The sequence below is a fragment of the Maylandia zebra genome, linkage group LG7 (genome assembly GCF_041146795.1).
Source record: "Maylandia zebra isolate NMK-2024a linkage group LG7, Mzebra_GT3a, whole genome shotgun sequence".
NCBI lineage: Eukaryota > Metazoa > Chordata > Actinopteri > Cichliformes > Cichlidae > Maylandia > Maylandia zebra.
The window spans coordinates 4,775,278-4,789,655 of NC_135173.1; the positions used below are offsets into that span (position 1 = coordinate 4,775,278).

General features: G+C 40.8%; 1 protein-coding gene across 4 annotated transcripts in view; it reads right to left on the bottom strand.

The window, feature by feature from the left end:
- Positions 1-4,163: 4,163 nt before the first annotated feature.
- The window catches only part of osbpl5 (oxysterol binding protein-like 5), a 50,285-nt gene continuing 40,070 nt past the window's right edge, over positions 4,164-14,378 (bottom strand). For all 4 annotated transcript variants that reach the window (XM_076885599.1, XM_004570818.4, XM_004570819.5 and 1 more), the window contains 10 exons: positions 14,212-14,308; positions 13,944-14,042; positions 11,314-11,411; positions 11,122-11,211; positions 10,577-10,713; positions 10,101-10,280; positions 9,189-9,318; positions 8,851-8,965; positions 8,652-8,754; positions 4,164-5,941 (listed from right to left, as the gene is read on the bottom strand). In XM_076885599.1, the coding sequence (XP_076741714.1) occupies positions 5,806-5,941; positions 8,652-8,754; positions 8,851-8,965; positions 9,189-9,318; positions 10,101-10,280; positions 10,577-10,713; positions 11,122-11,211; positions 11,314-11,411; positions 13,944-14,042; positions 14,212-14,308 (1,185 nt within the window). In that variant the 3' untranslated portion in view covers positions 4,164-5,805. The remainder of the gene's footprint in view (positions 5,942-8,651; positions 8,755-8,850; positions 8,966-9,188; positions 9,319-10,100; positions 10,281-10,576; positions 10,714-11,121; positions 11,212-11,313; positions 11,412-13,943; positions 14,043-14,211; positions 14,309-14,378) is intronic.

The window sequence follows — 14,378 nt, forward strand, 5'->3', positions numbered from 1 at the left end:
ATATGTGAGGGGGCAAACTCCTCAAGATGGGCGGTGACCATGGTGGTCATTTAGAAGTCGGCCATCTTGGATACAACTTTTGTTTTTTCAATAGGAAGAGGGCCATGTGACACATCGAACTTATCGGTAATGTCACAAGAAAAACAATGGTGTGCTTGGTTTCAACGTAACTTTATTCTATCATGAGTTATTTACAAGTTTCTGACCACTTATAAAATGTGTTCAATGTGCTGCCCATTGTGTTGGATTGTCAATGCAACCCTCTTCTCCCACTCTTCACACACTGATAGCAACACCGCAGGAGAAATGCCAGCACAGGCATCCAGTATCCGTAGTTTCAGGTGCTACACATCTCGCATCTTCACACCATAGACAACTGCCTTCAGATGACCCCAAAGATAAAAGTCTAAGGGGGTCAGATCGGGAGACCTTGGGGGCCATTCAACTGGCCCACGACAACCAATCATCTAGGAATGCTCGGACCTGGCACCCATAATGTGGTGGTGCACCATCTTGCTGGAAAAACTCAGGGAACGTGCCAGCTTCAGTGCATAAAGAGGAAACACATCATCATGTAGCAATTTCAAATATCCAGTGGCCTTGAGGTTTCCATCGATAAAGAATGGACCCACTATCTTTGTACCCCATATACCACACCAAACCATCACTTTTGTTGTTCCAACAGTCTTGGAGGGATCCATCCAATGCGGGTTAGTGTCAGACCAACAGCGGTGGTTTTGTTTGTTAACTTCACCATTCACATAAAAGTTTGCCTCATCACTGAACAAAATCTTCTGCGTGAACTGAGGGTCCTGTTCCAATTTTTGTTTTGCCCATTCTGCAAATTCTGTGCGCCGATCTGGGTCATTCTCGTTGAGATGCTGCAGTAGCTGGAGTTTGTAAGGGTGCCATTTGTGAGTAGCTAATATCCACCGAAGGGATGTTCGACTAATGCCACTCTCCAGTGACATGCGGTGAGTGCTACGCTGTGGGCTCTTGCTGAATGAAGCTAGGACAGCCACTGATGTTTCTTCATTAGTGACAGTTTTCTTGCATCCACATTTTGGCAAATCCAACACTGAACCAGTTTCACGAAACTTAGCAAGCAGTTTGCTGACTGTATCATGGGAGATGGGTGGTCTCGTAGGGTGTCTTGCATCGAAATCTGCTGCAATCACCCGGTTACTGCGTTCACCAGATATCAACACAATTTCGATCCGCTCCTCACGTGTTAACCTCTTCGACATGTCAATGGCTGTGAACAAAGAAAAACTTGTAAATAACTCATGATAGAATAAAGTTACGTTGAAACCACGCACACCATTGTTTTTCTTGTGACATTACCAATAAGTTTGATGTGTCACATGGCCCTCTTCCTATTGAAAAAACAAAAGTTGTATCCAAGATGGCCGACTTCTAAATGACCACCATGGTCACCACCCATCTTGAGGAGTTTGCCCCCTCACATATACTAATGTGCCACAAACAGGACTTTAATATCACCAACCATTCCCATTTTATTACAGTGTATCCATATAAATGGCCCACCCTGTACTTTCTTCTTCTCCCCTCTCTCTTGCCCAGCCTCATTAGCGGCACCCCTGGTCTGACAGGGTAACAGCATGTACTAATTTGCTTCCTTTATTATAGAACCTTGTAAACACAACAGGCGCTTCATAGATACAGAGAAAAACCCAACAATCATATGACCCCCTGTGAGCAAGCACTTTGGCGACATTGGGAAGGAAAACCTCCCTTTTAACAGGAAGAAGCCTCCAGCAGAACCAGTAGTGTCCTGTCTCTTATCTGTTGAGTTGACACTTAGCAAACAACTAGATTGCATCTCCGCACTCACCCAAAGCACAATATAATACATAATATTAGACAAAAACACAAGCAAGACACTTTCAGTCCCTCCATTTCTTTATCACAGTTTAAACAAAATTATTAAATTTTTTAACAAAACAAAATCCCAGAGAAATCTGGGATTCACAGTCTGGTGCCTGGGTCTTAGTCCATGAGGCCCGGCCGGGCACAGCTTGAAAAAGGGACATGGGCCCATCTTCCTGCAGGTTCACCACCCGGAGTTGGGTGTAGCCAGGCGGTGGGCAGTACTGATTCCCGGTTACCAAGACTGGCAATTGGGACATGAAATGTCACCGCTCTGGTGGGGAAGGAGCCTGAGTTAGTGCGTGAGGTTGAGAGGTATCGGCTAGATATAGTTGGGCTCACCTCAACATTAGGCTTAGGCTCTGGAACCAGTCCCCTGGAGAGGGGCTGGACTCTGCCTCACTCTGGAGTTGACCCTAGTGAGAGGCGGCAGGCTGGGGTGGGTGTCTTGGTATCCTCTCGGCTTGCTGCTTGTATGTTTGTGTTTCTCCCGGTGGATGAGAGGGCAGAGGAGGACACCGGAAAGACCTGGCATGCCAAAACTAATAGTGAGGGTGTGCTGGGAATGCTTAGCAGAGGCCCCCTGGTCTGCGAAATCTTGGCTTCATCAGATGATGGCCTCCAGCTCACTTTGGCATGGTTCACAGAGAGTTGGAAGCAGCGGAAATGAGAATCAGCACCTCCGAATCTGAGGCCATGGTCTCTTGGCTGGGCTGGGAACGCCTTGATGTTCCTGTGGACAAGCTGGAGGAGGTGGCTGGGGAGAGGGAGGTGTGGGGCTTCTCTGCTTGGGCTGCTGCCCCTGCAACCCAGCCCCGGATAAGCGGAAGAAGACGGATGGATGGACAATTCACAAAAGCCACTTTTTGTTCCAGACTACAGACCTTACTATTTTCTTTTTTTTTAAATTATTATATCAAAAACAAACAGCAACCACAACAATTTGAAGACCATGTATTAGCAAGCACTACAGGCTACAGTGGGAAAGTAAAACTCCCTTTTAACAGGAAGAAACCTCTGGCAGAGCCAGGCTTAGGGAGGGGCACCCAGAGGTTAGTAATTACTATTGGTAAAACATCCTGAGACTAATTATATAGATATATCTATATCTATATCAAGGTATAGATTTAGATAGATATGTCTCACCAAATAAGTGTCCACTAAGGTTTAAACAATACACCGATTCCCCAAAAGCTCCGTGTATGTGTAAAAAAAAGAAAAAGAAAAAAAAAGCAAATAATCTACAATGAAAAATAAATTATCAGCACAGATTCAAAGTTTGAAATTCATTAGGACACTATATATTTATATATATATATATATATATATATTTTTTTAAATTGTACTATATGGAATATAATGGCTATAACAGCACAATTAGATGTAGGCTTATCAAACAAGGGGATTTTTAAATGGATATAATTATTATTATTGACAAAAAGTTTATTTCACATTGAGGCACACCAAATTGTTTTGTCCAGCAACTGAGACTTGTTTTTAAATTGGCATTATGTGCAGTGAATTCGAACGGAAGAAATCAAACTAATTTCTGAGCAGTAACCACAACAGCAGTATTAGTATTTTCATACTATTTTAACAAACGTAGTTTCCTTTAAGTAAGTAATTCCGATATTTGTTTTAAAAAAAAATTACATTGATTTTATGTTAGTAGTGCTTAATAGTCCTGCCTCTTGAACCCCAAACAATTCAGGTACCCTCACTGGAGAGGGTAACTGACTTCACTGTGGCAGAGATATAAATCCACGTGGTTTCTAGCTAAAGACTTCTACTTCGTCAAGTTGTACTCTCAGGCCTGAGCTCAGGGCTGAACATAGTTACTATCACAGATGCGACCCAAAGTTTTTGGTACCCCTCCCAAACACAATGAAGCAAAGAAATCTCTTAAAGATGAAACTGAGACCTTGGTTTTGATTTGTGGTGAGATGCATCATTTTAAATATGCTTTACAGTAACAAATTAAAGGAGCTGCGCTCACAATGTGCGTCACAATTTGCCTTTTCCTGACCGAATAAAAGGCTTTATATAGTTGAAGGACCCCACTCCACCGTCATTTAAAAGATTTATCAGGCTGACAGCTCAGCCTAGTTACATAAAAGGGAGTTGCTTTGCAAATGTGATACAGTCCCAGTTGAAATTTATTTACCTACATCAACATCGCCCTCTAGTGGGAGAATTGCAAAGAAAACTATTTTGCAACACTGTGAATATCACTGGATATGATTTTAAATATTAACGAGAGGTAGAAGCAGAGGCAGGGTTAAAACATTTTACTGTAGTGCTACAGTAGTCAACAGGTATGAATGAAAACAGGCAATCATCATGTTTTCATCACATTGTTCCATATGACAAAAAAAATCTGGCATGTAGAATCCCACAACATGGCAGCAGTGTAGAAAAGAGGATAGTAATGAAAAGAAAAACAAATTAAGCATTCAAAGAGTCGACTTCCTTCTTCTGCTTGTCCGTCATCTCCTGCTGTGCCGATTGGTACTGGTGATGAGGCTCAAATTCAAGGACTAATATACCAGTAAAAAATCAACATCAGACATGGCTTGGTTTAGCGTGGCCATACAGGCGTCCTCGCTCTTGTGTGCTCCATCACACGGACACACACACATACATGCACTCACACAAATACATATACAAAATGACAAACCTACACAAGCCCCGGGAGATCGATTGTCACCCCTGGTCTCTGTCGTCCAAGCTGATTTAGATTAGGAAAATCAAAGTTAATCACACAATAAATACATTCTGAAATCTCTTTTTGAAATAGACGGCCTGACAAATATATACAAACTGATTAAAAGATTAAAAAAAAGAACAACTCATTACTAAGTGTTTACATCTAAAACAGTCACTTGAACATGTTGAAGTCCGAGATGCACACACAAACCCCTTCTATTAGGCCAAAGTATTAGTTATGTTTTCCTCTCTCTCTGTATTTACTCCCTCTGTTTCATCCTCTCCATGCTTCTTCATGTAACTGATTGTACAAACTAGTGTCATGGTCTAGACCAATAGGTGTTGTCCTATCATCCCTTCAGTTACTTCACTACAGGCACACAAATATAAAGACACTCAGTTTGGCTCTCGGCCCTGCCTCGTTCCAATTCTCCTTCCTACAAACAGAAGCAGTGCTGCCTGTAAACAAGTACTCTTTGTCCTTTCGGATTATAAATACTGTTTTGGTAAATGCATGATCAATAGCAGACAAGACGGAGTGCATTTTAGTGTACACCGATACAAAACACACAATTGCACTGTGAGAAGAGTTTCCTTCTTCATTTGCATTTCTTCTGGTTGGTTTTTTTGTTTTGTTTTGTTTTTTGTTTTTTTCTTATTTTGGCTTCAGCATTAAGGCCCAAAAATCTGGAGTGTTAGGGAAGAAGAAGTCCAAGTGGTGATCTGCCTGTGCCCAAAGGGCCTATTGTAGGTACAGACAACACGTGTACAGGCACACTCACAGATAAACAGTATTGCAGGGGAATATAAAAGACACTAAGGAATGGTGAAACATCCTCTCTGTCATTTGTTCTTACTAAATCATTCTCAGACTATTCTCAGTCATACATTTCTTCCTTTATTTGAAATCTTCTGAACCGTGCTCGTCCTTCAGTCCTCCTCTCCTGTCCAAAGTGCTTGGGTGCCGGTGCTCTTTCAGTCTGGCTACACTAGGGGGTGCCGTTTCTCTCTGCTGATGACTGACAGGCGGTGGCTGTGTTTATTGCTGTAAGGTCCAGGCTCCTTGAAGTGAAAAGAAAGGGACAAAGTTGCCCTCCCAGCACTGATCTGAGGTCCCTGCCCTCCTCTGTTAATTAGAGTTTGTGCTTTTTAGAGGACTCCGATGCCAGATCAGTGCCAGTGGGGAAACTCCTTCCTCGAGGAGCTGGCTCAGGTGAAGACGTAGTTGAGCAGGAGCTGGGAGAGGAGCAGAACGCAGAGGATGAGACACTGACGGCCTGTCAGCGACACGCTGTCGTCTGTTGTCCTCTGACGAGCCATCTGACGACTCAGAGCCACCAGGTTCCTGCAGGAAGAGAAGGATCAGGATCAACAACTGTTTGAACGAATTTCAACAGGAATTCATAAAAACAACATGAATCCCAGCCTACATTTCTCAAGATGTCCCAGGGTGACTGAAGTCGGAAATAATACATATTCATTTAATGATTTTTTTTCTTAAAACATTTGCTTAACTGTGTTTAGTTTCTGAATACTTTAGGAACACCCAAGTCGCTCTAGTCACATCCTGCATATGTTTTAAGGGTCACAAGCCAAAAACTAAATATGATAACAATGAATGAAAATGCAAACACCTACTAAAAACAAGCATAAATGCACTTTTCCAGCATTTAATTCCAATTAAACTATATCACAGACAACTATGCTTACAGCTATTTGTTGTGCCTGAATCATCACTACATCTGTCAGTACATAAACATCTACACGAGTGCTCCAGAGAGGTGTATCACGAAACAAAACTAATGGTTAGCAAGCATAAAATCTCAGTTTCTGTGCCATAAAAGTGGCTCTCTTTTCCTGGCTAAATCACCATGGTAATTTGCATGTACTCATTTAGTGATGGAGAACATGTGGAACTGTTCTTAATACCCGGTTCTAATATGCTGCAGTCTCTTTTATACTGCAGGAATTGCAACTACTAGAGGAAGTTTAGTAAGTTAAAATTAATTTCACTTAAGCTGTAATGTTTAAAGTCGTCGTCGCATTAGAAATAAACACCACCAGTAAAACATAACTCCTACCACTGTGTTCTTTCTTATTTTAAGAATTTCTTGTGTATGTTTGGATTTTACTGTAAAAATCAATATAAAAAAAACAGAAAACATAATATTATCATCATAAGCTGATAATGTTTGATTGGAGTAGGTGGAACACATCAGTTCTGTACGTGGGATTCATTAGATAACACTAAGAAGTGAAACTTAAGAATAGTTTAATAAAGCAAATATTAGACTCCATTAACACAAATAGTTACACAGCTGGACTGGGACTAGACTGTTGCCAAGCAACACATTAATGTTTTCCAGAACAGCAGCTTGCTCCCCACACATCACTGCCAGTCAGCTGCGTTGTATCGTGTGCATTTACGTGAACCTTTCAATTAACTGTGCAAACAGTTCTGCAGCGGCTTCGGATGCACGTGTGCTTCTGATGAGTTACAGCTTCATCCGAACATAAATTGTTTCATCACTTCCTGAGCTCCTTGGATGGTCTCCTGTAGCATTCAGCGGTTTTTGTTAACATTTTTTTTTATCTTATACATCGCTTTTGTGTTTATTTAAGGCAGCTCACCGATTCTTAATCACTGCTATGAGCTCTGTTGCCTTAAGTCTTGCATCACATTGTTTCAGAGAGCACTGGCTCTCAGGCTGTAGTTGATATGAGACATGTGTGTCCGGGTCTCTTTCCCATTCTTTGTAACATGTGTTGTAGCTGGTTTACTCTCGGGAGGATTGGTGGTGGATCGCAGCTGTTGGCCTCCTGGGCTTTTTGACCAGGTGGAATTTTGCTCACATATTTTTTTGAGATGATACCAGGTAGAGGGTGATTTACTTGATTCACAAACATAGTGCTCCCTCTCATTTCCTCTCTTTTTCCCGTGGATGTGTATATGTTGGTTGCTACAGTTTAAACCTGTTACTATCTGAGACAGTCTAATGACATGTTGTGACTAAGCTGTGTTACGTGTAAAGGCAAAGTCAATTACACTGTGCTGTACATTTACTACTCATTTACTACTATGGGGCGACTGTGGCTCATGGGGCGACTGTGGCTCAGGGGGTTGGGAAGCACATCTGTAACCAGAAGGTCGCTGGTTCAATCCCTGGGCTCTCTGTCCTGGTCGTTGTGTCCTTGGGCAAGACACTTTACCCTACCGCCTACTGGTGTTGGCCAGAGGGGCCCGATGGCGCGAAATGGCAGCCTCGCTTCTGTCAGTCTGCCCCAGGGCAGCTGTAGTTACAACTGTAGCTTGCCTCCACCAGTGTGTGAATGTGAGAGTGAATGAATAGTGGCATTGTAAAGCGCTTTGGGTGCCTTGAAAAGCGCTATATAAATCCAATCCATTATTATTATCAAATGACTTCAAAACCAATCTGCTTACATCTTTTTACAGGGCTGTTTTCTCTTAATTATACAACCTCGCAGATGGGGACCAGATATAATTAACATGGGCTTGGCATATGGTGTCCCTTATGCAAAGAGGCTAATGCAGGGGCCCAGGTTCCAGTCTATCCCAGGCTCTTTGCTTTATGTCACTGCCCTGCTCTCTCCCCATTGTCCTATATGCCAGTGGTCCCCAACCTCCAGGCCACGGGATTTGAGGCTCTCTCTGTGAAATTTATGGTTTGTTTCCCTGGGTCTTTTCCCGTGTGTTATGAATAAATCTTCTTTTTTTTGGTACCGGTTTTATTTTGTTATATTTATCTGCGACAACTTAACCTCCTAGGACCTGGAGTCCACATATGTGGACATCACAATTTGGGTTGTTTAGACCAAAATACAAAATTTTGCTCTACAAGGGCCTGATATCCACTTACGAGGACATTATACTGCCACTGTTCTATCAAAATTTTAAATGAATGTCCTCATATGTGGATCTCATTTCTCTCAGAAAGAAAAATCAGTAAAAAAAAAAAAAAAAAAAATCTGGTCATTCTTTGTTTTTACATTCATCAGGTCCCAATCAGTCCAAATAGTAGTTGGTTTACTCTCACCTCTGGATATCCTGCTGTGTCTTCTTTATAGATGTGATGGAAGCTTCTAACATGGCAATGTCCTTTATCTCTTTACTGCACCGGGCACACTGATTAGAATAGCCTAGGTACATAACAGACAAGAGACCAATGATAAGACACCAGAAGGTTAGATTTATTTAGCTATTTTATTTTGGGGAGGGGGTCACATACACCTCACCTTCATTGTCCGAGGACTCATGTGTGGGTTCCGGCGTAGTGCTGCTGCTCTCAGTGTTCTGGCTGCAGCTAGACGGCTGACTGCTCGCCTTCCTATGCTTCCCGTTAACCTCAGCCTGAGAGGAGAAGTGCAACAAACTTCAATTCGGAAAATTCCCAACTGACACAACACTGGCTATCTGGATAAACTGCAATGAATATCAAGTGGCTAAAAATAAGGGGCTTATCACGCTTGTCAGTGACATTGCAGCAACAAAGTATGAGTATGAAGAAAGAAGCTCAGAGATCATTCTGATAAAATGTCAGTGAAAGGCTCATCAGTAAATATTTCAGTTTAACCTTCTGTTGACTGGCCCAGCTGTGACTGTAGGAGAGTCCGTTGTGTTGTCTCTGGCTTTTCTCCTGCGTCTGAATCACGCCATCCTTCTCAAACTGAACAAAACAGCGCTCAGGTTCCCACGGTCGCGTGCTGCAAAAATAAACCAGTGGAATTTAAACTTCCTCACATCCTTGTTTGCTTGTCCCCACTTGCTGATACCACAGTGCTTGTAGGTCTTCCTGCAGCCCCCAACCATCGTATTCATTACAAAAGGAGATATGCATGAGCGTGCATGAAAGCATTTGTGAAACAACAACCAAAGGACTATAAATACTATAAATAAACCATAAACTGCAGTACTGCGTCATGTCTGAGATATGGTGAGCTAGATCACAGTGACTCATTTGATTTTTTTCCTGTTGTAAAGTTTATTACAGTAATTAGCAACAACCTGTGACTGACCAATAACCCCTGTACCAGTTTCAGTACTGGTGTCCTGTATTATATACCTCATAATACTCTTACTCTCATTATATATAATATAAATGTTTGTTATCAGCTTTCAGCACCTGACTATTTCAAGTGACATGTATTGTGGCATATCAGTATTTATTCTCACACCATTTCTGACCCCTTCCTTCACAGGTCACCTTTTACTACACTTATAAGCTGAATAAAAAAGGCCCTAGTGTGTGTGTGTGTGTGTGTGTGTGTGTGTGTGTGTGTGTGTGTGTGTGTGTGTGTGTGTGTGTGTGTGTGTGTGTGTGTGTGTGTGTGTGTGTGTGTGTGTGTGTGTGTGTGTGTGTGTGTGTGTGTGTGTGTGTGTGTGTGAGAGAGAGAGAGAGAGAGAGAGAGAGAGAGAGAGAGAGAGAGAGAGAGAGAGAGAGAGAGAGAGAGAGAGAGAGAGAGAGAGTGTGAGAGTGTGCTCATACTCCATGTGCTTGTAGGTCCACTCAGAGGTGACAGAGTGCGGATGGAAAAGCTGTGGAAGCCAGGGTTTGTCTCCTCTCTCTCTGGTGTCTCTCCGCTGAGCTTCCTCCAATACAAACTTCTCCTGGGTGGCACGCACTTGGTCCCTATCCATGATAGCACTGGTCACATGCCGCCACAGTCTGCCAAGAGCATATTACAATCAGATGCAAATGGGGAAAACACACTGGCCAATGAATTGTCACTAAAAAGTCAAAAGCAATTGTGTATAATGAGATATAATGACATCCCAGCCACAACCTCGTCTGGATATCTAATAACGTCTGCAGTTAAAGGTTCTGAGCATTGGGTCACTGACACATGTTAAATGGAAGCCACTATTACAGTTATCAGCTATCATGCTAGCACAAATGTTTTGCATTTGTTGACTCAATAACACTCAAATTAACAATTAACACAGATGATCTTTGTGCTTTACCTTTCGGACTCAAATTCTCCCTGCTGGTCTAACTGGACCACTTGTCTCTTGAGGCGACCGCTGCGAATTTCTGGACTTGGGTTCCACAAAATCTCCTGCTGGCCTGAGCGCTTCTCGTGAATAAATACCTCGTTGTCCTGAACAAAAGTTTAGCCCTTTTAACGTTTTTTTTAAAGTTAATTGACCACAACCATCCATAAGACTCTACATAAAAAGACATTGCCCCTATTTTCAATCCAACCTGGAAACTACTGGAAACTATTCCCAAAAGATCCCAAAAAGTCATCTAGAAAACAAAATAACAATACTGAATTTCTTTACTTTTGCTTTTTGATGCTCAAAGCCACTGTGAGAGCAATACAGAGGAGATCCTTTACTTTATGCACCTTCCAGCTGCTCCTAAACCTATGATTATCTATTTTGTACTACAGAGTATTACTAATTACTAATTGCTAAAGAGTGGTGTGTGTGGTAGCAAATGATGCTGAAAGATGTATTCAAGCTCCTTAGACTTCATACGAGATCAAGAGGATTAAGGTTCTTACCCAGTGTCCATCAACAGTGGCCAGTACTTCCTCTCCGACAAAGATCTTTCCATTGATCTGATTTACAGAACCAGAACCTCCAAGAAAAGGCTGAAGTGAACAGAATGAAAATGCAATACCTTTACTAAAACAGCTGACTAGATAAAACAACCAGTTAAACAAATGTTTCATTTCTTTTTTCTGAAAATATACCTTCAGTTTAAACTCCAGCTCTGCTACGCATTTGGTTTTCTCACACTCAATGGTAACTTTCCCTCCCAGCTCTAGTGTCATAGTGCCGTACAGAATCCCTACGAGAGAGAGACAATATTGCAGCATCAGATCAACAAGTTCAGCAGAAGGAAATTCATAAATTATTGGTAGAATTTATCATGTAGGCAACTGCAGTGAGTGCATTCCTGAGAGACAAGATGAAGGAAAGAATTTTAAAAATCCTGAAGCAGACCCAAAATAAAAAACTTAAACCTGCCTTGATTTATATATCTCACCCATCATCCATCTCGAACTCTGACTGTCTGCCATATTAGAGTTCGTGCTCACAGCGAAGCAGAGCTTCATTTGATTTCCAGTACATCAGACATATTGGCCAGAACAGATGGCTGTAATATTTACAGCCCACACAGATTGTGTCAGTTTGGTCAGATTTCATTGTAAACACGGTAGATGAGCTTGTGTTCTAGCCTCCTGTCATGTGTGTGCTGTTGCAATGATTGGTAAATTATATTGTGAGAATGAGGAGCTCAAACAGAATTGGCTACAATCAGCGTGGTACAGCAGAACAAAAATCAGAAGCAACAAAAGGTATTATTTTCAGACAATACAGGTCATTTGTTTGTGAATTCCACTTCTGAAACCCAACTTATTAGATGCCATGCACATTACAGATCCACTAATATCCTCCAGTGCTCACTCATTCTGTCGAATTTCCCAGAGGAACCCACCCGAGGGATTAATAAAGTTCTATCTTATCTTATCTTATCTTACTATCCCAACTGATCTGTAGACAAAGTTGAGCCTTGAAAAACTGGAGATGATCCCGTATCTGTGCTTACTGCAAAACTATAAATTACTTAACATCTCATATCTTCTTTGATTTAACTGCTTATAATTATAATTTCATCTCCGAGGAAGTGATCCCAGAGAGAAGTAAAGCAAGTGTGTAAGTTTATCTCTGAATGTTTGTAAAGCATTCCCACGTTAAGCTTAACAACCAATATATGGAGCGACTGCCTCTCTCTCCCTCTCCTGTTATTACTTTAATCATGAAACCGATTAATGATCAGCTGATCGGCTTTTCTATCGCGAGTCCGTCTCTCTTCTTTGTTTTTGGCCCACTTTGCACCAGAAAGAGGAAACCAGCGGCTGAACAACAGCAGCACGTTTAAGCTTGATCAGCTGTTGTTAGAATGTATTTAATATTACTTCCTACTCGAGGATCTTTTTCTACGCAGCTGACGCTGGTAACTGTGCAGGGGCGGATCTAGCAAAGTTTAGCCAGGGGGGCCGATAGGGCATGAACAGGGAAAAGGGGGCACAAAGACATACTTTTCTTTCTTATTCTCATTTAAAATGTCTAGCTTTTAATAAATAATTATCCAAATCTTACACCCAAAGTTTTAATTTGATGTAAAATGAATAGAAGTCAATTACTGTATATAGTGACTATTAAGTCTAATATACCCTAGTAAGCTATAGTACTTTTTCCTTTGGGAAGGTACCATCTGTGCAGTCTGCAATTCTGTTGAAGAAAGATGTTGAATCTATTTAATTATTCTTGAAAAATAATTTATTTCTGTGCATTTTTTTTCACACTGCGTCAAATTAAAGTTGATTATGTCGATTAAGCATCATGAGGCAGAGGGTGGTTCCCTATTTTTTTGCTGGGAGTTTGCAGCCCTATTAGTTAGGTTGCTGAATATTTCTCCTAAGTACTCTTTAAAATACCAGAATAGAAAGTATCAGTATCGAGACACTTACAAATGTGGATTGCACAACACTGGACATTATATTTCTTCATTTCCATTTAATACTTGTACAGCTGCTGTTATTGTATATATATATATTTATATTTCTTCATACATTCTTATATATTTCTATACTGTGTATTTGTGTATTGTGTATTTTGTTGTACGGTTATTTTATTTTCAACTTTAATTTATATATTTTATCTTATTCTTTCCCAGTTAAATTTACCCTTCATTCTAATTGGTTGTTATACAGTTATTTCATTTTTAACTTTAATTTTTATATTTTATTTTATTCCTTTCTAGTTAAATTTACCCTTTTTAATTTTCATATGTATTTCCTATCTCATTCATAGCCTTTTTTTTCTTTAGGTCACGAGCAGTTGTGTAAGCATTTCACTGCATATCGTACTGTGTATGACTGTGTATGTGACAAATAAAATTTGAATTTGAATTTATTGCTGAACTATGAAATATTTTGGGTGCAGTGTAATTTTTATATACAGGTATAACAGAAAAGCTTTAGTGTTGTTGTTTATTTAAACTTGAGTATGAACTTATACAAAATGCAGCAAGGTATTAAAAAAAACAGTTTTATTGATTAAAAACACTATATCGGATTCATATCGGTATCGGCAGATATCCAAATTTATGATATCGGTATCGGACATAAAAAAGTGGTATCGTGCCATCTCTACCCTTTACCACCGCATAGAATTTTTGGCACTGAAAACATATTACTTATTTCCAAAGAGATGTTGCAGTATTAAGAAGATTATGGAAAGATACTGCTAATACTAACATAGCAACAAGGACATGGAACGATTAGTGGAGTAGAAAGTAATGCATATTTATTACCTTTGCAGTGAGCATAGGGCATGGTGATGACATACTCCTCATCCCTGCTCAAGAATAGCAGCCGGGCTTTGCCATCTAGAATAGCTGAAAGAGAGTTACCTACAAAAGCAGGAAAACAGAGAAATATGTGGTTAACAATGCTTCTCATAGACTTGGCCAGATCATGACGGTGTCCTTGCATGCCTTTTTATAACCGTACACATGTACTGAATCCGTACCGATCATCTGGCTGAGACAAATGAATTAGATCATGAAATATTGACTGTACCATAGAATTTGGACTTGGCCAGGATGCTTCCACTAATAGAAAATCCATCCTTCCTATTGCAGACATAAAAGGCAGAGATGGGTGGATGGTGCGACACCTGGCAGAGGACAGAGAGAGAAAACGAAATCTGAGCAGCAGAGCGAGGCAAAAACTGTCAGATACTCTCT